General features: G+C 43.8%; 1 protein-coding gene across 5 annotated transcripts in view; it reads left to right on the top strand.

Annotated features, from left to right (window-relative positions):
• FTCD (formimidoyltransferase cyclodeaminase) overlaps positions 1–25173 on the top strand; it is a 151362-nt gene extending 126189 nt beyond the window's left edge. For all 5 annotated transcript variants that reach the window (XM_085645163.1, XM_085645165.1, XM_085645164.1 and 2 more), the window contains 5 exons: positions 2626–2787; positions 9498–9541; positions 20797–20935; positions 22896–22991; positions 25006–25173. In XM_085645163.1, coding sequence (XP_085501289.1) covers positions 2626–2787; positions 9498–9541; positions 20797–20935; positions 22896–22991; positions 25006–25092 — 528 coding nt within the window. In that variant the 3' untranslated portion in view covers positions 25093–25173. The remainder of the gene's footprint in view (positions 1–2625; positions 2788–9497; positions 9542–20796; positions 20936–22895; positions 22992–25005) is intronic.
• The last annotated feature ends 1661 nt before the right edge of the window (positions 25174–26834 follow it).

Below are 26834 nucleotides of genomic sequence, written 5' to 3' on the forward strand. Positions count from 1 at the left end.
CTTGACAAAATCGATGCTCCTTTTGCCACATCCAATAGCTTATTTGACCTGCTTCATCCCAAGTTTTTTATGTTGGTCACCTCAATCACAAACGTGAACAATTCATGGCTTCAAGAGATTTATTTGTTCTCTTTCAGCCGCTGTCTGTGTTCCTCCTGTGTCCTGTTGTAACCACCCTGCAATGCGCATGTGAGTCTTCAAAATGAAATCTGGAACTGTCCCAAAAATGGCATACCCCCTCCATACCTCTACGTTCCCCAATCACCGTGACTCCTGTTTTGTATCCTCTGTGATCAACATCTTGTCTCCGTACCATAGACCCCCAGCTAAATCTTCATTCTTCACACACTGCAGAGCTCTGTTATGCATAGCCCAGGGGACACTGCTTGAATTGAAGAGAACAACCCAACCACTCATGCCAAATCTCAACAAACGCCAGGTCTGCTGTTTGACCATTGTTACCTCGCTCTCTGGCAACTGCAGTTGCACTTTTACTCCCTTGAAACCCAAGAACTCTGAGTTGGAACCAAAATTGTTTTTCCCATGTTCAGCATATTCCTAAATCCTCCAAAATATTCTGTCAGACAAAGTTGTGACACCAACACCTTCACATCCTGGCACATCAACAAAATGTTGTGTAAATATAGTATTAATCGCACCCCTCGTTCCCCTAAGCTGCCACAGGTCTGAACACTTTAGTTAAATATGACAGTGCTGATGATAGGCCAAAAGCAGCAACTGGAGCTCATACAAATGTCCTTTCCATCTGAATTAAAGGCAGTCTGACTCCTGTGCAATAGGACTTGTAAATTAAGTATGTTCGAGATCTCGCTGCGCCTATCCATTCTCCATCCTGAAGCCAATCCCTTAGGTGTATACCCTCCATTTTGAAATGGTGTTGCAGATTTATTACAGGAACTCACATTTTGTCCTTCTTTCACTGCCAACACCTTTTGTCCTTCTTCCATAAAACCACGCGCTCACATACCCTCTGTGCCTGTTTTCCAATTGCACTGTTGCACCTCTCTAACATCTGTTTAACCTCGTTGCTCACTGAGTGCTTTCTCTTGCTTTAACTCTTAAAACGCCAGCTCCCTTTGTTTTTCTACCGGTATAGCATTTATTACAAGCTGTCTTGAATCACTGAGCAGTTTCCAAAACCTAACGATACTCTGCGTTTTTGCAAATGCTCCCGGAAATTTCTCAATCTGCCTCCCACTTTTCCACGGAAAAAAACTGAAGTGTCCGTAGTCACCTCGAACTGCTCCTAACTGCTGTCCTTGGCCTCTTGAGGCACTATTCCTTCTGCCTCTGCCTTTCTGAGGGAAAGCTCCTGAGAGATTTTGGATGTGTCAGTATGCACCTCCTCCCTAACCAGATTTACCATACTAGGTCTTAAAGTAACCACAGCCGAGAGGTTACCCCTTTCCTCCCAGTGCTGCCAGAAAAATGACTTCCTCTAAACACTTCCTTCATTGACGACGATACCTTAACCAGGGCAGTGAAAGCCACACCATGTGTTCCTAATGACTTTACCATTCCTACATTTCCTAATAAACACACGTTTCTCTTGGACGGCACCCTTAAGAGTGTGAAATTCCCCTTCTCGTCTTTGAGATGCACGCTAGAGGCACCAAAACACCAAAGAGGTCGCCTGACGTTGTTTAAGCGATCACGCCAATCCTTTCTAGGATCTCCTCCTACCTTAAATATTGATTTCAGGACACAATGCTCCCTTACATGGGGACAGCTCTCGTTATATGTCACATAACTGTATCAAACGAGAAAGAAACTTAAAAAATGATTAACTGCCGAGCAGCAAACAAGAAGACGACGGAGGAAAGGGAAGGTTAAATGAGTCTGGAGTGTTAGATTTCCATTGTGTGCTAACTCGGTGTTTTTATGTTCTAGTGCTGCTTTCAAGTGCTGTAGAGGAGTAAATAAAAGTAATGCCTAATGCAGGCATCTTATCTTTCTTTAAAATCGTTTATTCACACATTTATGCAAACCTCCACACATCTCCCTTGCGCTATTAAAATAAGTTTTTAAAATGCGGCCTACAAAGTGTAGATTCTGAGGGTGTTCAAAAAGAAAACCGATGAAGCTATTCGAGGTTTCTGATGTGTAGTGCACCTATAGCCCAACATCTGCCCGGAGAGCCTCCTGAACGCTGTCGCAGGCAGTGTACTTTTGACCTCTGTGTAGCTCGCAGGTAAGTAGAATAATGTTCTGCTGTGGACTTACACACAGCTAGAATGGCTGTTCGCTGATCAATGGGAACATTGCTGAACGCCAGTGTGAACATCCCTGCCTTCGAGCTGAGGGCGTCCCTTATTCTCTACTGAATAGAATAAACTAATAATCGATGACACCTATATGGGGATGCTCGATGGAGTGAGAAGTTGATTTCTAAGCTGTCTGGAATTTGGGGTGGAAAAATACGGGCTATGAGGGCGTTTGTGGGTGGTGACGTGCTGCCCCTGGGGCTCTGTTTTGCAGCTGTTGTGTAGAGTAGCCCTGGCATGTATTCCTTTGCATTGGTTCGTGGCTCTTCCAAGGATGGGGAATGCCCAGAATGGGTCAATCACACCATTAATTGAAGTGACTTTCGATGTTGCACTGCAGGGGGCGGCGCTCGGCTCCATGGTGGGACAGATGACTTATGGGAAACGACAATTCGAGGACCTGGACCAAATCATGAGATCGTTAATCCCGCCATTGCACCACGGCATGAAGGAGCTCCTGGCCATGGTGGATGCGGACTCCAACGCCTTCAGTAGTTACATGGTAAGTGACGCAACCAAGACTATTCCTCCCCACTTATTTATACTTGACTTCCTCCATAGTTCACAAAGGGGCAGTGCGCATGCGGATCCTGCCAGCATAGGCGGGCTCCTTCCCATCTGTCGCTGCTGTAGTCAGGAAAAAAGATGGCACAAAGAGCATGAGGATGTAACTTGGACTATGTTCGACAGTCGCCCCTTAACAGTTATCAAAAATTGTTGTGGGAAGTAGGAAGCTGAGGGACGAGGGTGGGTGGTGAAAGAGTTGGATGGATACCCCCTACCCTCCATCATGTAAGAGGGACATTATCTTGTACAAGGTCAGAGTAAGGGGTGGGAGGGGTATGTACCTGCTGGAACCTTCCTTGACACAGTGTCTCTATTTCGAGAAAAGTCATCATTGTCCTTCCACAAAAAGTGTGGCTTAAGAGTGTCCATTAAAGATGAATAAAAAAAAAAAAAAAACCAATAGTTGGAGCAGAGTGCCTCCTCCACATATCTGTACTTCCAGCACTGCAGTGTCTCTGAGTTGATAACACTGGCTCTTGGTCGTTGACTTGCACTGAACTATAGTCCGGAATCAGAAGGACTGTGTTGGTCGAATATTGGCGCCAACTCCTCTTTCACTTTCCTTCTCGTTTGAGAAGGAAATGGTGGCAGATGCGTTGAAGTGGAATCCCTTCCTTTTTGTCACAAACCGTCACATGGTGTATTTTTGTCCTGCTTCTGTGCAACCCACAGACCGGTTTAGTTGGGGTGCTTAATCAGAGCAAGGTATTCCTTGGCATTCCACGTAAACGTATTGCCCGTTTCAGTGATACGCACACTTTGAATTGGTAAATCCTGTTTCAATTTAAGGGAAACTGTGGTCATTCTGGAATACGTTAGACTTGCAAGCACTTTATCTACAACTGACAAACCAACACACACACACCCCCAGTACAACACATCATCAAACCGTACTCCAGCATCACCCCAAAATAGTGCACGGCTCATCTGTTCATAACAAAATCACGGAACCTGCATGGCAACTCACTCGTGACTTCCGGAGCAGCGGGGCGCATGACTCTTCCTCACTAATGCACCATCTGCAGGGAATAAGGACAATCCTTCCATATTCCATCACCTTCCATCCACAAGTTTTACCACTGCCTGTTTGACCACCACAACCCGTGTAGGCTCAGTATACCTCGAATTATCTTTCAGTAAAATTCCAGGCAACTTCACCCAATCGGTCTCCCCCCTGTCTCCCCTCCTGACCTCAACGGCTTGCCGCCTACTTAGAATTCTTCATCTGTGCAGGCTTCCTTGTCTTACACATCTTTGATCTTTACTTCTGGTAACCCTGACCTACCCATCTAAGGCATAACTATTTTGGATCTAGAAATACGTCCTCATTAGAACAAAAGGTGACACTTCAGTATCTGTATGGGGGGGCGGTGATACAAAGAGGTTTTCCCATGTTTCACACTTGGGGACTCTAAATAAACTTCAAATTTCCTTGAGGTCTACCGCCTACCATTTTCTGTCACTATTTCCTCTGAGACACCATCTCTAGAAATCTAGGTATCCAAAAACTCAATCACTCAGGCACTCGTGACTGAGCTAACAAACATAACATTCAACAGATGAGAAAAAGAATCCAAAACTACCACTCCGAACCTAGGCACATCTCTTCTCATTGTGATGGGACTGATATCTAACCCAAACTTCACCCACGTCTTGTCCGAAACTGGCACAACATCACTGGACTGAGAACAGTGACATGGGATTTTTCACTAAATGGGCAGGACATATCTATTCCAAAATACTCCCTCCGCCTTCTTTTAATGGCCCTCATTCCAATGTGACCATCAAGAGCGGAACTAAAAACTTTATGTAATTTCTCTGGCACCAGTAACAATTCGGCATGTCTCAAATAACATTTTTGTACGGATTCAAAAGCCACATGTCGGTAGGCCATTACTTCATCCTCTACATTCTTAGACAAAGGCATTCCCCCACAAATATACTCCATCACTTTGCTCTCCTGATCATTTTATCTTCATCCTGAACTATACAAAAAAGTGATGGATTGAACATGCTTGAATTAATCTCAGCCCCTGGTAATTACTCATGACTGCATCTCAGTCCATCGTTATTTTGCAAACCTTCCCATCTCAGTTTGGACCCTGCCATATCCAAATACGTCTGACCCTGCTCCAGTGGGACACTCCTGTCCAAACTGCCAGGCCAGGTCCTCCCTGAACTAGAACACAACCAACCCAGGCCTGGTTTCACCCTCATTAGGGCTCATCAGCCATGTATAGCTTGGTTCCAGTGGTGCAGTGTGAACTTGGGCCCACATCTGGGCATGACTGTCCTACTTTAGGTGTCACACTGAAATGTACAAAAAAGGGATCTGTGGAATGTGTGAATTAATCACACCCCCTGGTATTTTCTAGTGACCGCATCTGTCCATCGTTATTTTGCACACCATGCCACTTCACTTTGGACACAACCATATACAAGTCAGTTTTGACCCTGATCCAATGGAAACAGTCCAGTCCCTACTGCCAGGCCAGGTCCTCCCTGAATTGGAATTCAAGCAATCCTGAACTGCTTTCGACATTAATAGGGATAATAAGCATGGTTAAGTGTTTATCTTCTTACATGGGACCATCCCAATCTGCTTTGGTTATGGTACTTATACTAGACTCCTATAGGGAACACACTGCAACCTGATCCTCCTAGATATGGTCCCCAACATCACAAATGGCAAACAATCTGCAGAGATGTTGCAAACCCACGCAATATATTCTAACTTGCAGGAAAGCTCTTGTAGCCTGTATTCACACTTAGCTATTCTGGGGATAGATTTATCAGCCCCTTTGCTGGTATACAAATCAATGAGGAGTGTATGGTTAACCCTGACGGTAAGTTCCAAACCCCACAAGTAATTCCGAAAATGGTTCATTCCCCAACACACAACATTGCCTCCCTCTCAGTGATTGAGTATGCAGCTTCAGCCCTCTTCAAACTTCAAAATGTGAAGGGAACCACTTCATTGTTCCTGTTCGTACATTGACGTAATATGCAACCTGAACCAAGCTGGCTTGTGTCCGTCACTAACAAAGGTCGCACATATCAAATGATTTAATTTAAGAGGAATGGCACGAGCAACTTCCTTGACCATATGGAACACCTTCTCACAGTACTTGTCCCACACAAACCTCTTGTTCTTATTATGATGTATGTTGTATGTCTTTTTTGAAGAGTTAGGAACAAATCTTGAATAAAACTAAATCATGCCTAAAAACAACCTCAGCTGGTCCTTGGCACCTTGTGCAAGGAAATCAGTAATAACCTTAACTAAACTCTCCTTGGGTTTCACTCCTTGTGCTGATAACCAATAACCAAGATAATCTACACTAGAGACATCCCACTTACACATCGGTCCCTTCAAGTAAATACCTATGTCTCGTTAAATACTTAACACCTGAGCCAACCTTTTATCATGTGTTTCCTCTATTCTGACTATAAACCAACAGGTGATTTTGAAAGCACACAACCTTAATCTTTCCATGAGTTGATGGAAAACTGCAGATGCTGACCATAGACCAAAAGGCATTCATTTAAACCTAAATGCCCCTTTAGGGGTGACACAACATTAAATGTCAGCTATTGTAGGAAAGTGGAATATTATGTGGTTTGACTGTGAGGCTTTACCATTTAATATTATCACAATGCCTCAAAGATGATCCTTGGATTCAACAACAATAACCCTTAGCTCAGTCCTGGTAGTGTGACAAAGAGCAGTCAGGCATTACTGGTGGAACATATGTTAAGCATTTTACAGCACCGTTATGGTGCATAAGTAATTGACACAACTCTAAAGAAATCCAACTCCAATTTATAAAAATCGAGCTTATTTTTATGTAAATTTAGACACCAAAACAAACTTTGTATCATACATACAACGGGACTTATGAAGTTTTAAGGCATTAGAAAATAAAAGCATCAAGGACTGCAGGCATTTAACATTGCGGTCAATGGGAAATTCTGCTAGTGACAGTCACTGAGGGGTTGAGTTCCTTTCCACCCTCAGAGCGTATAGGTCTTTGGGGGGCCAGGACCAGGTTTTAACAGTCGGAGTATTATTAATATGCTGTGGGAATCTGGGTCCAGAGGTAACTGCTGAGCTGTCAGTGGACTTTAAAACAGGGCTTTTAACATTGTGGTCCATGGGAAAAGCTGCTTAGTGATAAACGGTCACTAAGGGTTCAAGTTACTTTCTGCCCTTTCAGGGTAGAGGTGCTTGGGGTCCCAGGACCAAAGTTCAACAGCTGGTTCACTTTTACCTTGCCCGGTGAGTCCGGGTGCAGAGGTAGCTTTGGGCTGTCAATCAACTTGAATCCAGTCGCACCAAGACTTTTTTCATTGAGACGCCACTGTCAAGTAGAAGTTGCAGGTACACCAGAGCGGGGTCGTTGCAGACATCGGTTGTGGTTCCTGGAAGCTGCTCTCCTAATGCAGAGTTGACTTACGGGGTCAGTCACCAGCCTGGTGACCAACAAGCTTTGGTTGCGGTAACGGTAATCCAAAGGACCATCAGTTGCTGGAGGTCCATGGGAGTGAGGTAACTGCTCAAGACTTCAGGGAGAGCCAGACTACAACTCCCTGAGTACACTATCACTTTTCTTTGGGCGATCTCTTTGCGGGCCCAGTGGCCAACACTTCTTTGGCTTCAGCACCTTGTTTTACCTGCAACTTGCAGGGGATTCGTTCCACCAATCTGAGACTGCTTCTGGATCCCACAGGGGCCCCTCTACCAGGGAGTGCTAAGTCTTGGCCACAGACAAAAGTTGGTCACACAGTTCCAAGCTATGGTGCCACAGAGATCCAGAATCCCTCTCTTCATTTATGGCATGGCAAAGTCTTGTCAATAAAAATGGTAGTCTTTGCTGTCCTTCCTTGAAGTATGTCAATCAGATCTGAGCTTCCGATGTAAGCGTCGTCCCTTAAATCCTGAATTTAGGGGTGTTAGGGGTGTGGAAGCTAGTAGCCAATAGGCAGCTACTCCCTACAGCTAATCTGCCCCCGAGGTGTCAACATTTGGAGATGTGGGTCACTTTTCCTACCCAAAACTCACTTTCTGCCCTCCTAAAGATGGCTGAAGTCCAACTTAGGTGTGCAGATTGACTGCCAACCATTAGGGGTGTAGCCAGCCTTCTTAGAGGTGCACACCTCCTGCATACCTAATTTCCCGCCTTCCCCGGGTCCAGCAAGTCTGAGGGCAAGGGGGGGGGGGCTTTGTTTTCCTCGAGGAGACAGCCTTCTTTCATATTGGATGCGGGAAGAGCATTTGAAGTTCTCCGCTTTGACACACTTCACTAACCCATTCTGCGGTAGGGAGGTGTCACCTCCTTCCTGCCTATGCCTTTGTTCTACCTTCTGGGAGCATTCATATTACCAGGTGGGGGATCAGATCTCTGTCTTGGTGGCAGCTGGGGTGGGAAAACCTGGGCTTGACAGTCAAAGTACATGTCCGCTGGGGTAACTAGATGGGTAGCCTGTAAGTAGCTACGTGGGTGCATGCCAGCCTTCCCTTGGCCCGAGATTCATGCATGACAGGGGAGAGAAGGCAAGCGTTTTAATACCCAATCCATATATTTTAGTGTTGCCATGAGGGAGCTAGCAACCCGGTTATGCCTGGGTAGTAGTCCCATGTTATCCTATGGACTGCCTATCACTTGCAGTGCACTTTAATGGTAAAGTTCCAATAGAGACATGTAAGCTTGCACTTGCATGTCTACATTCTTAATATACTGCGTCCTGCCTCCTGGGCTTAAGAGATCTTCTCTAGGGGTGACTGACCTATACTAAAAGCAGTGCTTGGACTTTGTCACTCATGGTAAGGATTGAAGCAGGCAACACTTTTACTGCAGTCTGCAATGGGAGGCCTCCTTGCATTAGTTTACCTGGGTCACTCAGGGAGGCCCAAACAGTGCTGCAAGTCCTGAGTACCACTTTACCAATCATGCCCTGGGTACCACAGGTACCACTTACCAGGGACTTTTGTCAATTGGGGATGCCAATTACACGTCACTTTAGGGGAAAGAACACAGTACATTAAAGCATGCTAACCAGGCTCAAGTGCCAGTCAGAATTGAAGATCAGCATCTAGCAGTTCAAATGGGGGCAAAACGTGTGGGGGGTGGTGGTGCGGGGGGACATCTGCAAACAGTCCAGTTCACTACAGGAATCCAAAAGTAATATAATCTGCTGATGGGCCATTGCCATATCTAATGCAGGGAAAACCTTAGCATCCTTCAAAGAGCTTAGCATTGTAGAAATATTGGCAGTGGGTGACAAGCTACACATCATTGAAGCTCCATTGGCTCTGCGTGCCAACACACATGGGGGCAACCAATCAAAACTCTCAATTGCTTATTTTATATTGTATCCTGCTTGCACAACATTTCAAACCCATTCGTCCGCTCTGACCTTAAAGCCAAGGGAACTTTCTTCAACTTATGAGCAATAGGGATGTATTGGGTCTTTACTCTAGAGTAGTGGAATCTTAGATGTGGATTCCATGTAGACTGTTGTTGGAACTTACCTGGTTGAAGTCAGTTGCTCCAGGTCGTTATGCCTGCCGTACCTTAACTTAATGAAGGAGTTTCAATCAATGGCGCTTCCTTTCAATATTCTACTTGTTTCTTTCCTCTGCAGGCTGCAATGAAGCTACCCCGATCCACAGTGGAGCAGAAGGCCAGGTTGGTACTGTTAAGTCTTTGCCCCCCCCAACCCCTGGGTACAATATTGCTTTCAATTAAGGAACCTTTATATCCTATATAACTAAAGAATCAAATTCATAAGCAGGTTAGGTAGTCTGGATGAACATCTGATCGCGGGATATTACTACCTTGATACACTTATCTCCACACACGCGGCATACAGGGAATCTGATTTCGTACAGCAGTTCTTAATTCCATAACCATATAATGCATGTTACATTTTCAAACGGTTTGAGGCATATTTAGGATGATTTCAGTGTGGTCAGGACTGACATTTCTCCCTTAGTGGACAAGCAGATCTTCAGCTATAGGTCTGTTTTTTGCCAGAATGCTGCTGTGAGGTATTTCATACCTAACTCCACCTCTTCCCGTCTTACTCAATCCTACCCACCTGCCAAGACACATCTATTCAATGTCTCTAGCTGCTCTGGTAAATTCACTGTTTACTCTTACTCCCTGTAGCCACATCCTTCACAGAAATGCAAGAGTTCGCCAGTATGTGAGAAATATCCACTTTTGTCTTGATTGGTTTCTTTACTCTTGAGATTCCCACTCATGCTGACTGTCAAATACTTTATTGTATGTGGGCCTTGTTAATTCTTTTTCTTGGAAGAAGATCCATAAAGGTTCAGTTTGTAGTGCTGGTAAGTAAAATTCTTCAGGATTTGGCCGCAGCAGGAGTTCTGAGGTATGCATGTATGGGAGGTATAAGTAAGTAGAACTCTCCTCACAATGTTCTTATGCCAGGAGAAAGGCAAGTAGGCTTATCTTCAGAAAAAATATTTTTCCAGGACACTGCTTTCCTTCAATTCTGCTCAAAGAAGCCGGAATGAATCCATTACTTACTGGTAAACCTCATTACCCTGATAAGTTCCTCATTGTCCCAGTCATAACCAAGTGAGGCGGTCCCACCCCCAGACAGGCTATGCACACTCTAGTCTCTTTTCCGTTTTTATCGAATGTAAAGGCTCTTCCCTTCCCCTAAAATTCCTGTAAACTCGTCCCTCCCTCTGCCATTCATGTAAGTGACCAGTCAAAAACTACAAGGGACAGAGAGAGTAGTGATGACTGGGTCAAGGTGGACCTCAATCGGGGTAATGAAGTTTACTGGAAAGTAATGGATTCATTACCCCCTCAAAGGACCTCTTTGTCCCAGTCATAACCACACGTGGAATTCACAAGCAATAAAGAACGTTTTACATCATGTTTTGAGGCACATGGTTATGGGAAATTTGTTAAGCACAAGTTCACTTAAAGGTCTCTTGACGCTGTAAAGAGGCCACTCAGCCAATCGGCAATTCAGCCACTAGATGTATATGCTTTGCTTATACCCATCTTATCTCCACACACCCTGGTGCGCCATACTGCTGGCATCGAAGCGGCCATCAGAGACCAAACTTTGCGGCCTTTGGGAAAATGTTTGTGAGTACCCTTGCCTTGGGGTGTTTATTGCACTTTAGAACAAACAACTCCACTTAACTCCTATCTTCCATTTATAGGTTCTCAATATATTTATTAGATGCCCACAAGCACTAAACGGGCCGTTGGGAATTTTAGAAGAAATGATGGGCTGTGGCTCTTGTCCTTTGGAGATGAAATATTATCAAATGAGGGATAGCTCAAGTGTTGGATACTGTGTATAACAGGTTAGAAATGCGAAAGCATTGTACAATCAAAACACTACTTTGTCATGGTAACACTGAAACAAGTAGAGCACATACTGGTAACCATGTTGTCTACCTGGTGTCCCTTGTGTCCATTTCAAGTGTGTTCCTTTCTCTGTCCAGACGTGGCTAATTGCCATTGAGTATGGGAATTTAGAAACAACCATTATAGAGATAATGGCCTTTCTTCTCAAAGGAGTTGTGGAGAAGTGCCTAGCAAATGTTGCTTTTTATAAGGCACATTGGCCTTGCAGAATTTAAAAACATTTGTATTTTAGTGGATTTGACACATTATATACTGGTGGCTTCAGAACAGAATTGAAAGCACTGTTGTTATAACATGCGCTGTTATGAGGCACCGTTTCTGTTGGGGTGTCCTATTTGCAGGACAATATCCATCAGCCACACATTCTGTGTGTTCTGGAGCTTGAAGGACTCCTTGTATCCTTTGAATCTTAGAACACCATTTGTTGCAAAGTTATTTCAAGGTAGCCCCTTTTTGGCCGATTCTTTAGGCTGCGATCGAAAAATTAACCATAAACTTGTCTGAACATCCTAGTTTTCAAGTTTCCTAAAATTCTCATAATTATCAATAGTTCTCATTTTAGGAGGCAGTGAATTCAAAGTGTGGGGAACAATCCCTGAGAACCTAGCTCCGCCCAGTCTTTCTTTTGCTTCTAGGAACCATCAACAAGTTCAGGTAGGCTGATCTGAAATGGCAGTTTGGAACGTAGTGCTGAATTTTTGTAGAGCTAAAAGCTCGACTTTTCCCATGGAGGGATTTGAAAATTATACAGTCAGTTTTAAAAATGGCCCTCTGGGCTCCCGGTTGCCAATGTAGCCTTTTCATCAGGGGTAAGATATAACCATGTCTAGGCCGGCAACAGACCTGTTTGATTTTGCACTAATTGCAATCTACGGGTTAGACCAGTTGAAAGTAGAGAGCATTTGCATATGCGATGCAGGCGATCACTAAAGCAATAATGATTTGTGTGATTACTTCGGTAAACGGTAAAATATCTCCTTATTTTCTTAATCTTCCTAAATTGGAAAAAACATGAGGAAGCCACAGCCCTTATCTAGGCTTTGATGGATAGCTCCTCATCAATGAGAATCCCAAGACTTGTACCACTTTCTTTAGCATAGCAGCAGACCCCATTTCGAGAGTCCAAAAGGAGGGATTCCATAGGTGGATTTTATTTTAGTCGCCACCATCTCAGTTTTATCGGCGTTCAGTTTCAGCTGATGGCAATTCATCCAGTCCCGGATGTATATCATGGTATTGTGAAAAAATTCTTTAGATTCCCTTATAGTCGACTGTGAAAATCAGCTGCATATCATCAGCGTAGTTATATATTTTCACTTGCCTATGTTGGAGTGAATGTATCAATGGACTTGTATAAAGACTATTAATTTATTGAGGGCAAAAATGACTTAATTGCTGCTTCCACCATACCAATAGCGAAATTATCAGTGGATGAACTGAGAATATCTAAATAATGATTAACAAAAGTGCTGTGGAATTTCCATGTGGCAGCTCCACCCTCCCACCCCGCCCTTCACCTCTCTCAGCTTCTGCCCAGGAAGTAGAAACCAACCTAGTTGAGTGACCTTGAATCTGAGATGATGGCGCCTCACCCAGGGATGTGTAAGCCTCATAAATAGTCTGCTGAACCTAGCAGCTCAGGGTGGATGTAACCATCTTTTTGCCCTTATTGACACTTCGAAAGGCAACAAAAATTGAATTTGAAAGCCGAAATTCCTTAGTGCATTGTGGATGTACCATTAAGGGGCTTTTCACATCAAACATTGAGGGAACTTGTTCATCTTCCTCTGCAAGTCAGGAAGCACTTCCTTCTGAGGTAAATGAAATTTTGCATTCACTTTTTGAAATGAATTTGGGATCTTGCTGCAAAATCAATCCATATCCTTCAAAGCTAAACTCTCAAGTGCCATGTCATCAACTTTAGTTGTTGAAGCTGTTGCAATTGAAACTTTGGGAATTGTAGAGAAGATGGATTGAATGGGGGCTTGACAACCCTGTGCTTGAGAGGTTTAGTAATAAAGGAAACCAGAGGTGTCTTGGCTTAAATGGGGCAATCTCTATCGCCTCTACCCTCTCCTATAAAATCTTCTGAAGCTCCCTCAGGAGGAGGCGAGTTGGTGGAAAGCCATTTAAGAGACCTTGAGGCAAAGGAATCGAAGACATCCACCGCTCTGCCAGTGGCTTAAATTAATTTGAGCATTCCATCCATCATCTTGTTGTTGTTGCAGTTGATGCTCTACATCCGACGAGTATGACCAGACCTGGGCCCCATGCGCCAGTGGAATCAAGCTATACCTTGCTGCTGAGCTCTTAACAGAGAAACTGGTTCTAGGTTGCTTGTATTCCACTTCAGGGAGGACCTGGGTTGGCAGTTTGGGCTAGACTATTCCCATGAGGAGCAGGGTCAAGGCTCATTTGCATATGGTTGTGTCCAAACTAAGGTGGTATCGTCTGTGAAAAACGATGGATTGGGAAGCAGCCTGAGCGATTGCGCGCACAGGCCCTGCAATGACAGAGACCTGAGGCAGGTTTGAAAGGCTACTTTGGTGGGTGGCGCAATCGGCGCTGCAAGCCTGCCAATAGCATTTAATTTACCAGCCCCGGGTATATGAGATACCACTTTACAAGAGACTGACAGGTAAATTAAATAAACCACACAGGTGTAGACCGAACTTACCATATTTACCACAGAGAGCACACATACTCTACACTGGACAGCAGTGCTAAAGTGCCCAGAGTCCTAGACCCACCAACACCATGTCAGAAAAAGGCTAGGAGGAAGGCAAAAAGTTCAGGGCTGACCCTGCAAAAAGGGCCAAGTCCAACAATTATCTTCATATCTTTTTGATGTTTTTAGTTCTGTGCAAAGCTGCCTTAGGACAGTGATACTCAAAGTATGGCCCGGGAGCCACATGCAGCCCTCCTGACCTCTACATGCGGCCCCCTGACCAACAGCAGCACTGGGTTGCTGTTCACTCAACTCAGCATTAACATTAAAGTGAAGTTAAATATAAAGGCAAGCCTTTATTTAATGGTTAGTTAAAGAAAGAAAGTGACTAGGTTGTCCTGCACTACTTCACTCTAAGAAAAAGGAGAGAAAGTGAAATGAAACAATTGCCTAGGATCACACAATTTGGTAAAGTGGGGAAGCTGGGATTAATCCCAGGTATTATTGTTTAACATTGTGCAATTCAGCCACTAGATGTATATGCTTTGCTTATACCCATCTTATCTCCCCACACCCTGGTGCGCCATACTGCTGGCATCGAAGCGGCCATCAGAGACCAAACTTTGCGGCCTTTGGGAAAATGTTTGTGAGTACCCTTGCCTTGGGGTGTTCATTGCACTTTAGAACAAACAACTCCACTTAACTCCTATCTTCCATTTATAGGTTCTCAATATATTTATTAGATGCCCACAAGCACTAAACGGGCCGTTGGGAATTTTAGAAGAAATGATGGGCTGTGGCTCTTGTCCTTTGGAGATGAAATATTATCAAATGAGGGATAGCTCAAGTGTTGGACACTGTGTATAACAGGTTAGAAATGCGAAAGCATTGTACAATCAAAACACTACTTTGTCATGGTAACACTGAAACAAGTAGAGCACATACTGGTAACCATGTTGTCTACCTGGTGTCCCTTGTGTCCGTTTCAAGTGTGTTCCTTTCTCTGTTCAGACGTGGCTAATTGCCATTGAGTATGGGAATTTAGAAACGACCATTATAGAGATAATGGCCTTTCTTCTCAAAGGAGTTTTGGAGAAGTGCCTAGCAAATGTTGCTTTTTATAAGGCACATTGGCCTTGCAGAATTTAAAAACATTCGTATTTTAGTGGATTTGACACGTTATATACTGGTGGCTTCAGAACCGAATTGAAAGCACGGTTGTTCTAACATGCGCTGTTATGAGGCACCGTTTCTGTTGGGGTGTCCTATTTGCAGGACATTATCCATCTCCCACACATTCTGTGTGTTCTGGAGCTTGAAGGACTCCTTGTATCCTTTGAATCTTAGAACACCATTTGTTGCAAAGTTATTTCAAGGTAGCCCCTTTTTGGCCGATTCTTTAGACTTGCTGGCTGCCGGCTGGCTTCCTGCATGGATATAACTCCGCCATCTCATTTGAGAACTGCTCAATGTGGGGTGCTACTAAAAATTGTTCTATTTTGACGTAGACTAGCATAGATTCCTGACAGTAATTTACAGGCGGCAATGTTCCCAACTGATTGGCTTCCACTTATTCAGTCTCTGGAGGAATGAAAGATTAGTTGGGAATCAGATCTGAGCATTGGCATTTAGTTACACATCCTGAAGTTTGGTGTGTTAACCCAGTGAGCTCAATATTAGACCGGCAAGTACAATGGCGCGGTGAGCAGACTGCAAAATGTATCTTTGGTCTTCAGTCGGTCAGAAGCGTCTTTCTGAAGCTAGAAATAAATCATATTTCATTAGTTCATTGTCACTTCATAGAAGAAATATTTGGAGAATTGTCAAAAACTGTTGTCTTGAACTTCGAAAACTGGTTCTAAAGTGCTGTCTGGAGAAGTTTTTTTTAGTTGTTAAATCACATATTCCCCTTTTCAAAGATCTACCAGTAGTTGACTATAAACATTGTTAAATTTCACTAAAAACTATTTGTTCTAATCCTATCTGGTTTGACCAAATTGTTTAAAAATTACAATTGATCACTCTATTTTTGTGTTGGCTCTAAGGCTAGCTCTATCTCTTTGTTTGAAGTGCTAGCCGTGCCTCCTTTGGTTGTCCTGTTAGACTACCCCCGAAGCCCGGGTCTATTTGCATCCCAGCTAAAATCACAGAATTCCAGGGTCCCAAAGCTACTGTACATACAGAAATATTTCTGAAAATTCGCGAGGTAAAATAAACACTTAGGTTTGAACACATTTGCTTTCTTTTCTGGGAGACCGACAGACTTTTGTGTGAGAAACACTGCAGAAGGTGCAGCTTTCTCTGTCTGAAAGATGTCTCCATCAGCAACTCTGATGCTGGTGCCAGTGTACAACTGTGGTTGTCTCTCTCAAAGGTCATTCTGTTCTGCTTTGAGATGGAGTCCTCCGTGGATCAGGGTTGTTCCTTGTTGAACCAAGGAACAATCGTGCAGCAGGTCTTTCTCAGCCTAGTCTAACTCTGCTGCTCCCCCAGTCATGCCCAGGCAGTCTAGATTACGGTTTAGCCTTGCAAGACAATTGGCAGTATGGTGGCTATGATACCCTCACACCTTCCCAGTGGCCTTGGATGTAGATTGTGGTCAGGCACTGAACGTGTTAGATTGGGGGGGATGTTGCCCTTCTTATCTGAAGTTGGTGAACCCCAGCAGCTTGCATATTAATGCCTGAGGGTAGGCCACATATTTTGAGGACTTCTGGGAATGTTGCTTCCTTCCTTCCCTCAGGCTTATGTAGGCTGTGACCCAGGAGAATCCCTGTGACCTGAAATTGTAACCTGCTTAATTTTTTGTGTGCCCTATGATGTGCAGTGTGGCATTGTATGTGTTGATGCTGTGATTACTGATCCTAGAACCGCTCGGTTATGAATGAATAGTGGGAAACGTCTGGGTACGGTGAAGCATGTGAGCCTGTCAGGAAATGTTATGCTCTTTATTTTTAGAGGTGAGTTAGTGAGGAAACCTTGGCGACAGCATTCGTATTTGGCTCCCCAAAAGCACATGATGAGGGGAGAGCTAACAATGAATAGAAGAATGCACGGGGGGGGAAATGCTGCAGCGGTCTTGTGGGCAATGAAGCTTTGAGAAACCAAAAACAAACTTGCTGCTGTAAAGTAAAGATTGAGGGGCCAATGTGAGAGGAGGTGCAATTGGCCCCTAATATACAAATGACCAGCGCAGCTCCATGCGGTCTATTCAGAGAAGATAGTAATTTCTATGCCAGAGTTGTACTCTCAGGATCCTTTCCTAGCTAAAGGATGCCAGGGTTGTACTCTCAGGATCCTTTCCTAGCTAAGGGTGCCAGGGTTGTACTCTCAGGATCCTTTCCTAGCTAAGGGTGCCAGGGTTGTACTCTCAGGATCCTTTCCTAGCCAAGGGTGCCAGGGTTGTACTCTCAGGATCCTTTCCTAGCTAAAGGATGCCAGAGTTGTACTCTCAGGATCCTTTCCTAGCTAAGGGTGCCAGGGTTGTACTCTCAGGATCCTTTCCTAGCTAAGGGTGCCAGGGTTGTACTCTCAGGATCCTTTCCTAGCTATGGATGGCCAGGGTTGTACTCTCAGGATCCTTTCCTAGCTAAGGATGGCCAGGGTTGTACTCTCAGGATCCTTTCCTAGCTAAGGATGGCCAGGGTTGTACTCAGGATCCTTTCCTAGCTAAAGGATGCCAGGGTTGTACTCTCAGGATCCTTTCCTAGCTAAGGGTGCCAGGGTTGTACTCTCAGGATCCTTTCCTAGCTAAGGATGCCAGGGTTGTACTCTCAGGATCCTTTCCTAGCTAAGGGTGCCAGGGTTGTACTCTCAGGATCCTTTCCTAGCTAAGGGTGCCAGGGTTGTACTCTCAGGATCCTTTCCTAGCTAAAGGATGCCAGGGTTGTACTCAGGATCCTTTCCTAGCTAAGGGTGCCAGGGTTGTACTCTCAGGATCCTTTCCTAGCTAAGGGTGCCAGGGTTGTACTCTCAGGATCCTTTCCTAGCTAAGGATGCCAGGGTTGTGTTCTGAAGGGTCGCGTTCAATTACCTAGAGAAAGGCATTCGCTGTTTTGGGTGAGCATGTACTGCAATGGAAGGAATTGTAGTGAAATGTCCAGAAACTACAAACGTGTGCTCTGTGGTTCTAGATGTACGGACCGGTTGCACCTTGATCAAATTAGTGATGAAAGACTAGGCGTGTAACATACCTACCAAACCGATCTGAAAAGTCAAAACAACCAGATGTGTGAATACGGCACAGGGGAATTGTTGATTCCCCTTTGCCACTATGTAGACATTGCTTTCTCGGGCTGGGGCTTGCTTGGCTTTTCCCCAATAACAATAGTGGGACGGAGGCACCAGAACAGTAAGTGGATGCTGCAAGCAGTATCTATTGAGGGAGGGGGGGGGATATCTTGAAATACCATCTAGAGAACTCGGATCACCTAACCCTATAGAAACCGCAGTATAACCGGAATAAGGCTTGTTCTACTGCTACGACCCATGGTGTCTACTCTCTGCAAATTATTTGTGCCTTCACTTCCCTTGCCCTCTAACCAAGGAACCATCCGTGCATATGCATTTAGTGGAGATTGTATTTTGCCATTTGAGCATACTTGCCACATCCCACACAAGCACCCACATACAAATCAGCGCCCTTAGTCTTGCTGTATTCAGCATCCAACATGCCAAGGATGAGGGGGACTATTTTAGGATCTCACTTGACAGCGCAGCTGTTGGTAGACGATTATGTGAGAGTCCCTAGGAAAGGGACTTTGACTCCGCCCACATGTTGGGAGCCTTGAGTACATGTTTTGATTGGGTAGAAGTTGTGGGCTTTAACAAAAAAAGTGCTTGCTCTCCATTCAGCTGTTATCATTCTGTTTACCCAGCTTGAGCTTTCTGGAGCCCACACATGACATCGTAACACTATTAAAGTGTGTTAGATAATTATAACATTTATGGTGTTTTCTCTGACAGCAACGCAGATGGGATAAGGGCAGTCCTTAACCCACGTAGGGTTTTAGCTCTGACTTGACAGTGCAACTGTCATTTGACCTTTTAACCTACACCAATATTATTCTACGATTCTTTGCTTCCACACAAATACACATCTATTACCATGCTATTTACTTGTAATGCTTCACATTGCCATACAAAATTCCTTTAACGTCAGACCGGTTGGCATTGCCAGTGCTTGTTTGTCAGTGCAAGCAGTGCCCAATACAAATGCCTTACTTAAAGGGACGCCAGCTCTCCTTTTCGTTCATTTTGACTGAGATCAGTCTGGAGCCCAACATCTTCATGACGATGCTACCAATAAAAAACAAAGACATTCAGTTTGTTGTGCTTAAGAGATCAACTATAACTGGCAGCCAGGTGCTTTACTTTTACAAGCTTTGTAGGAAAGTTATATGCGTGGAATGTAACAATTCAGATGTACCAATAACTATTCATACAGCACATACAATAAGTGTTTATTAATACCAAAATAAATTATTGACCTTAGAATAAAGAAAGATTGAGGAGAAACAGGAAAGCTGTAAAGCAAAGTCTTGTCGTATGCATTCAATGAGTTTGTGCGGGTTCATAAATCATTATGCTTGCTAAGCTACATTAAAAAGAATTGTAATTTGAGACGTGTAGGTAACCCAAGGATGGATGTCTGTTCTTCTCTGCAGATAGAAGGACGTGTTACTGTTTATTGCAATCTGTCAGTGCATGTTACATGTTATGCAGCTGGTCCATTAACCCTTTATACTATTTCATGATGAGTCAGAACAGTGACTGGATGAGCAAAAATCCCTCAAGCAGGTGCATTAACCACAATCTGTTGCTATTATACTCTGTAACTTCCTTGGTACACAAAGTCTCTCCGGCATGTGAGGGAATGAGTGTCTAAAAAACAAATGTACAAGTTGACTCTTCTCTGCTACACACGACACTGCCTTGGCCCTTTTGACTGTGCCTCCGAGTCCTTTCTCTTGTTCCCCCCCCCCCCCCCCCTTCCCAATGTATGGGATTCCGGAGTCATTTTTCCCATTTCCAGCACTAACACTAAATACATTTATTTATTATAATTTATATACCTCATTGTATTTTGTTTGTTGCATTTGTACAGCTCTCTATTAGCCAGATTGGCAAGAGTTACGCGAAATAAACGATGCAGCAAAATATTTATATTCCGTAGCTTGAATGGTTTGTGCATAAATATGAACGAGCTCTCTACCTACTTAACCTGTAATCTTGAGAGGTGTGTAACTCCAGATCTCAAGGAAAAACGGGGGGGATTCCTAGATTTATTTTTAAAGAACTCACTCACCAACGTAGTTGGTGACCTCCTTCATCATTGTGTTGCCACCTCGGTCGCCAATGGCATCCAGGGTGTTCTGCAACGTCTGATTACATCAGAGCTCATTTCTTGTGTGTGTGGTGTAAGTGATTTAAAATCGACACCTGGTGGCCTACCTCAAGGAGTATTTTTATAGTGGAGACCCTGGACACATTTGATAAACAGTGGTGGATACCTGTGAGATTGTCTAGATCTCGTGTATCCTTAATTATCCCTAGCTAGGTTGGTGAGTGAGGGTTCTTCAAAAAAGGAAAAACTAGGGTTCCCCCTGTTTTTTCTTGAGATCTTGAGTTACAGACCTCTCCAGGTTATCGGTTAAGTAGGGAGTGAGCTCTTTCTCGTTTGGTTTATTTGAGTATAGCTAGGGAGGGCAAACGAGTTCCCTTTCTTCTCTCTCTTCTTTGTTGATTATATTGTGAGTAGGTATGACCTCCTAAATGAGTCGCTATGCCAGGGGTCGTCTCGTATTGTTTGACCGCCAGTCCTGCACATTTGAGTGGCTTGTCCTTTGCCTTGCAGCCGTGAAGCCGCGATGCAGGAGGGGCTGAAGAAAGCCATTTCAGTGCCTTTGTCACTGGCGCAGAAGGTCAGCAGCCTCTGGTCCCCATTGCAGGAAATGGCCAAACATGGCAATATCGCCTGTAGATCGGACATACAGGTACTCTTATGATACTGGAGGGGAAGGGGGAATCATTTTGGATGCTCTTCATGGGTTTCTGGGGATCTGAGAGCCACCTTAAAACCTGGAGACATGAATACAGACTGCACATATTCAATTTTGCGCCAGGAGTGGTTGATTACCACTGTAGAAAATTTATTGAGTCTTCATATGGGTAATGATTGCAGATAGCCGACCCAGTGCTTGATTTGTCTAAAGTAGTAAAGTGCCTGGATCCAAAGCTTTCACCACTTTCTTCCTTTTTTTTTTTATCTCCCTTTTGAGTGTTCTTTTTAATCTTTATCACTGTTTTTCGATCTTCCTCTTTTTTATCTGCCTTTCTCTGGGTTGACAAAGTTTGATGCTCAGCAATATACTGTCCCTGTCCCCAAAAGGCAACCCTGGCACAAATTAAACATTTGTCTCCTTTTGAGATAAGATGATTAGGACTGCGGTTACCCTTCTGATATTTGGGAATCCAGGACAATGGTGAGGGGAGGGCAATACATTTTAGAGCAGCCAGCCTAATGACCTGTATGTCTACCCTACTATGCAATCTGAGTGGGAAGATTCCTTTTGATTTTATACTCCCAAGACCTAAATGTAGGGGAAGGGAGAGAGGTGGATATAAAAGCCCCTAATTTTTACTCCTTGTGCAAATCTTCTCTCCCCACCATTTCTGATTGGTAACCAACACTAAGACCCTTGCCCAGTATGGTAAACGGTGAGATTCCATGTAACAAAATACCTCTCTGCAGATTTCAATAGAGTTGTAACAAGCCACCCTTAAATGCCCATTGACTTTATCATATCCTTGTCACAATAAATAACACGGGCCCATTGCCTTTATCATAACTTTTCAAAATAAACCGATCTAGCTTGTAGTGTTGGTCGTTGGATTACCAACATAACCAACAAAGCTGTAATGTGTTGAGTATAAGCTTACACACAAGACAATTAGATAATAATAAACACTAAAGTAATGTAATTATCTATGAGAAGCAGTTTAATGGAATTACAGTGGCATTTCTTTGACCTTAAAGGCCAAGCTCCACCCATCACAGTGGCGGGAGTGACTGAAAGCTCAAACACAATAGCTTTGCTTGATAAAGAGCCTTACTACAGCAGCCTCAAAAGGTGTTCCCCTTTTTTCACCTTCTCATGAATGCAAGATTGAAGTCTCAGGAACAAACTCTCTTAAACTGGATGGCTTCTCCTGCTCACTCACTCTGATAAAATACCTTGGCTTCACCCTTTAACCCTACCTTATCTCAGTTTGCATTACCAGTATGGCAAAATCTGTGACTTTCTTCCAAGAAAGTACCTGAAAATGGGACTTTCACTATTAGCCGGAGTCTTAAAATAGTTTCTTGCACCACTCACGGCAGTAATCGCCACCTCAGGAAAATGACCATCACCTCCATACGTGCTGATCTCAATTGCTGCTTCCAGCGAAGGATCAGATTCAAACTATGCAGCCTTACTTACCAGGCTACCCCACATAACAGCAGCTCTCCCCCTACCGCCCAGTATCAGAACTGAGGCTATCTCCTCCCCTTCAGGAAGCATCTAAAAATCCCAGCTTTTAGATCATGGATTAGGTCAGAAGAAGATGTCTCAAAATGTTCAAACAAATTGTTATCCCCGACTGCAGCCTATTGCTGCTGGCAAATTCCTGCATCTCTTCAGAAACCTCTATCTCTGTATCCCTGCAAAATACCCTCCTACTGTGCTCCCATTTTCTGAGTACCATTGTTGTAATATTTTATTGAACCAAGTGCATTTCTGCCTTCTGTGTGAAGGTGACCCACCTTCATAGGGTGCAAGTGCAGTATAGAAGATGTTCAATAATACTAGGGTCGTACATTTAACACTATGAACAGTTCCTTCTTTACTACAGTTTGAGCTCCTTCATTACTTCATGGATTCCCAATGACCGTAGCCTTTTTCTTTGCTGTAGGTGGCAGCGAAAGCTCTAGAGACTGGTGTGTTCGGGGCCTACTTCAATGTGCTGATCAACCTGAAGGACATAACAGACGAAGACTTTAAGGCACAGGTGAGTAAGGCAGGGAGTCAGGGCCAGTATTTGATTCCTATTGGTCAATGCACCCAAGTGTGGTTGCGGCAGTTTATGATCTAGGTGGTGCAGCTCAGCTTTACAAATTTCCTGATCAAATTTAAAGAAAATGTATTCTGTGTTCTAATACTGCAAGATAAACAGCAGTTTGTAGATGCAGCAAGTTGAATTGTGACAGAGGCAAAAAAATGGTCCTATGGTACTGTTTCAGAGCATCTAAACAATTGTTAACCTTTTAGGGAGCCTGACAATGTTGAAACTAATCACAAGTTTTGACCTGTAACTTCTCTTTCTGTGCACCCAGTAAAAGTTCAGAGGGAAGTAAATGAAACTTGATCGGGTCCCGCCCAATAGTAAAGTTTGTTTTAAAAATAATCACACCACGATTTACCAAAGTCATACCTGTTAACACTCACCCATACTCTAATTATCCCTATCGCTATGACCCATAGACATCATGGTGTATTCAGGAGAAGGTTGTAAGAGTCCCCTCCCCATTTCGAGTACTGTTAATCAAACTACTCAGAATGTGGATTGTAAGAAAGGTCACAAACTGGGCCAGACGACTGTGTGCACACACCTTCCCATCCATGGCTATTACCAACCCAACACATGCCAAAGTTTGTCAGAAGGATGCAAGGCCCACCACCACTTTTGAACACCCTGAATCAGAAGTATCATCAACAAAAGGTACAACTGAAACACAATTTATACATTGTGTAGTGAAGCGAGGATGATTTGACCAGTAGGTATAGACAAACTGAAGCTGGGCTTGTCCATACTTACTGATCGGGTGCAAGCACTAAAAACAGTGGTAGGTGAAACTAGTAAAAAATTATATTTCTAATTTGATGTAGAGACTTGTGGTAGAACGTTTTGTTTCCTCGCATATACTGTAGTTGAGCATATTTAAAATAACATGTTTCAACACTCTGAGTGTTCATCTCCCATTCAGTAGTAGTTGCCATACACAAAGGATATTCCCTTCCTAGGCAGTGCCACTAGTTTGAAAGAATCTCCAAAATATGCAAATAATAAATAATTAAAAAAAGAAAGGTGGGGTAGGATATTTTTAGGACCAAAGGGAATTTGCAACAAATTTATTTAAAGTCTTTTAGCAATTAATGAGTAAAAAATGTGAAAGGACATTAGAAAAATGAGGGTAATAACAAATTGGAGATAATGGTTTTAGTTTGAGAATTATGTTTAAAAGCACATGTTAAATTATAATCATTGTTAAAAAAAAAAAACACAAATCCAGTCTGACAGTAATGCTTTCGTTATTTTGAGACACAGATGATTTGATCACTCTCTAACGTTGTGCAGTGTATTATCTTTTGACAATGGCTGCCAGTGAGTAGAAACATGTGCCCTTGAAGCCAGGGACAGAGATCCTTTGCTGGGGAGGACTGAGTGTCATCTTGAGATTTTGATGCCAAACATTGGGAATCCGTGCTTGGGCGGCCAGAGCGTGGGAAACCAAACTTTGGGAGCCAGAAATCAGGATCTCTTGCTTGGGAGGCAAGAACCTTGATGCCAAAGAGTCGGTCTGTTTAGGGGGTGTGGGATACTCCTGGGTATCTGTAGCTGTTGGTACTGGCAAGTGGACTGGAAGCTCTGTGGGCCCATCGGTGTTTTCTTCTGACCATAGTGTCCCCAGTAGCAGGCACTGAGGGAGCGAAGCATGTTCTTGGGATGTGGTGATTGTGCGACCAGGTACTCTCTCGTGAAGCTTTCTTTATGCTACAGTTTCAGGCGTGAGTACACTGTCAATGAGTGGCCTTCACTTGGTGAACCCTTGATTTAAGGATAATGCTCTCCTCCCCGCTGCGTTGGACAGTTTCACAGTAACAACCGGCCTGCATGTACTGTGCTGTTAAAACAAATGACAAAGGGAAGTCTCTGCTGTTTGAAACAGTCTCACCTGCTGAAGGAAAAAAATAATTTCCCAGTGGTTATTTAGCTCTGCTGTCTGTCTTTTATTTTTATTTAGATGAAGGAGCAAGTGTCTAGTCTACTGGAGGAGGCCAAGCGGAGTTCTGCTGCAGTGCTTGAAGCAGCTGAGTCCAGGGGGCAGTGAAGGAAAAGCCATGCTCGATGCAGGCGGGACTGTGCGGCCAAACTGGACTCTGTTTTTTGCCAATAAAGAGCATCTTCTGCACATGCTGGTGTCACTCTGAATATTCTGTCTTTAGTCTTTTATTGTATGCTTGGTGTTCGAGTCCTACGAAGGTTCTCTCCTGAATGGTGTTCCAAATCCAAATTGTTGAGGCAGATGGATTGGGAACATGTTGGAAGAAAAGTCCTGGTTTCATCATCTCACGGTCCTTCTATCTGGGCTGAATTATCAGACGTGGAAAGGCCAGAGGTTCAATCCGATCTTTCTCACTTGACCAAATCGTGATTTACTTTTACATCTATGTGGTTTAATCTAGCACAGGTGGTAAAAGAGCCAAACGTTATCTTTGTTTCATTGTCTGCAAACCTTTTATATTTGTGTTTTGGGGATACAGTTGAGCTAAGCCTCTTCAGTGTTGATCTCGTTAGATGATGGTCAGTCACCTGATCCGACCATCATCCCCGTATCTTTCAATTCCCTCACTCTGACTAGGTTCCGAAACTCAAGCTTTGGGAGAAAACGCATGAGGAAAAGTAGTGACCTTGCAAAAATTCCTTTTGTCCTCTTGGAAAAGAACATTAACACACAAAATAACTATGTTGTCCGTGGCAATATTTGTAAAGTATACCCCCACTCAAATTTCAGGACACTAATACTGCTAACAGGCCTGAAACCCAACCCAAGTACTTTGAAGGTATTTGCTTTGGACTAATGAAGTTTTTAATTGTTCATGGAAGAATCAGAAGGGATCAACCTGAGACTGGTTGCTGTCACTTGAAATATATAGTATCTCCCTCCGACTTGCATTGTGGTAATGCCCATTTGGTGAGCATTCAAAGACCTTAGTTGTGTGGCTTAGGTGTGAATTTTAAACTTGTTAATCACAAAAGGTGAAGCCTCTGATAAATGACATTGTGCTCAAGGCACATTAAGTTTTTTGCTGTGTGTGTTGCTGAGATGAGTCACGTTTGTTTTCCTGTTTCCGCCAAGGACTTTTGCTGTAACATGTTTTAACTTGCGGATGCAAGACAGAGGACCATTGGGAACCCCAACAACACACCTCTCCATAGCTAGGTCTTGACTGGATACAGGCATGGACAACCTGAATGCAATGATGTGGTCTAAGGAAGGAAATATGAGTTTCAATGTTCTGAGATGAAAGAAGCAGTTGATGGAGTTTAGTAACCACTTCTCATTTATGAGAATTCCTTTGTTTTTGTTTTTTAAACTCTCCTAAAGAGGACTGGAGAAAAACCGAAACGGAGCGAGTATTTACTCTGTCTTTGAATACACTAAGTTTGCTTACAAAGGGGTTCAAAGTGTGAGTATTTTAAAGATCTAGAGACTGGGGGGGGGAGAATCATTAGATTTTTTAAGACTGCCCTCACCCACTATGTAGTGGCATGCTTCATCATAGGGCCGCTGTCAACACCCTGGTGAAGACCAACACACGGTGAGGCGTGTATCTATGGTACAAGCAAATAGGGTACAGCAGTTTTAACTCCTCCTATACACCCAACACTTATTTTTAGGTCTCGCCTTGCTATCGCGTAAGCGATCGCAAAGCGAGACTATAGAGAGCGGGTTTGAAAAGTGCTCCCAAAAAGCGGATTGCCTTGCTAGCACGCGCACAATCACGCGCATCGTGCCGCCATGCAATCCGCCTTTTGGGAGCACTTCAAAGGGTCCGCTCCCCCGCCCCC

The sequence above is a fragment of the Triturus cristatus genome, chromosome 3_1, assembly GCF_964204655.1.
Source record: "Triturus cristatus chromosome 3_1, aTriCri1.1, whole genome shotgun sequence".
In the NCBI taxonomy this organism is placed as follows: domain Eukaryota; kingdom Metazoa; phylum Chordata; class Amphibia; order Caudata; family Salamandridae; genus Triturus; species Triturus cristatus.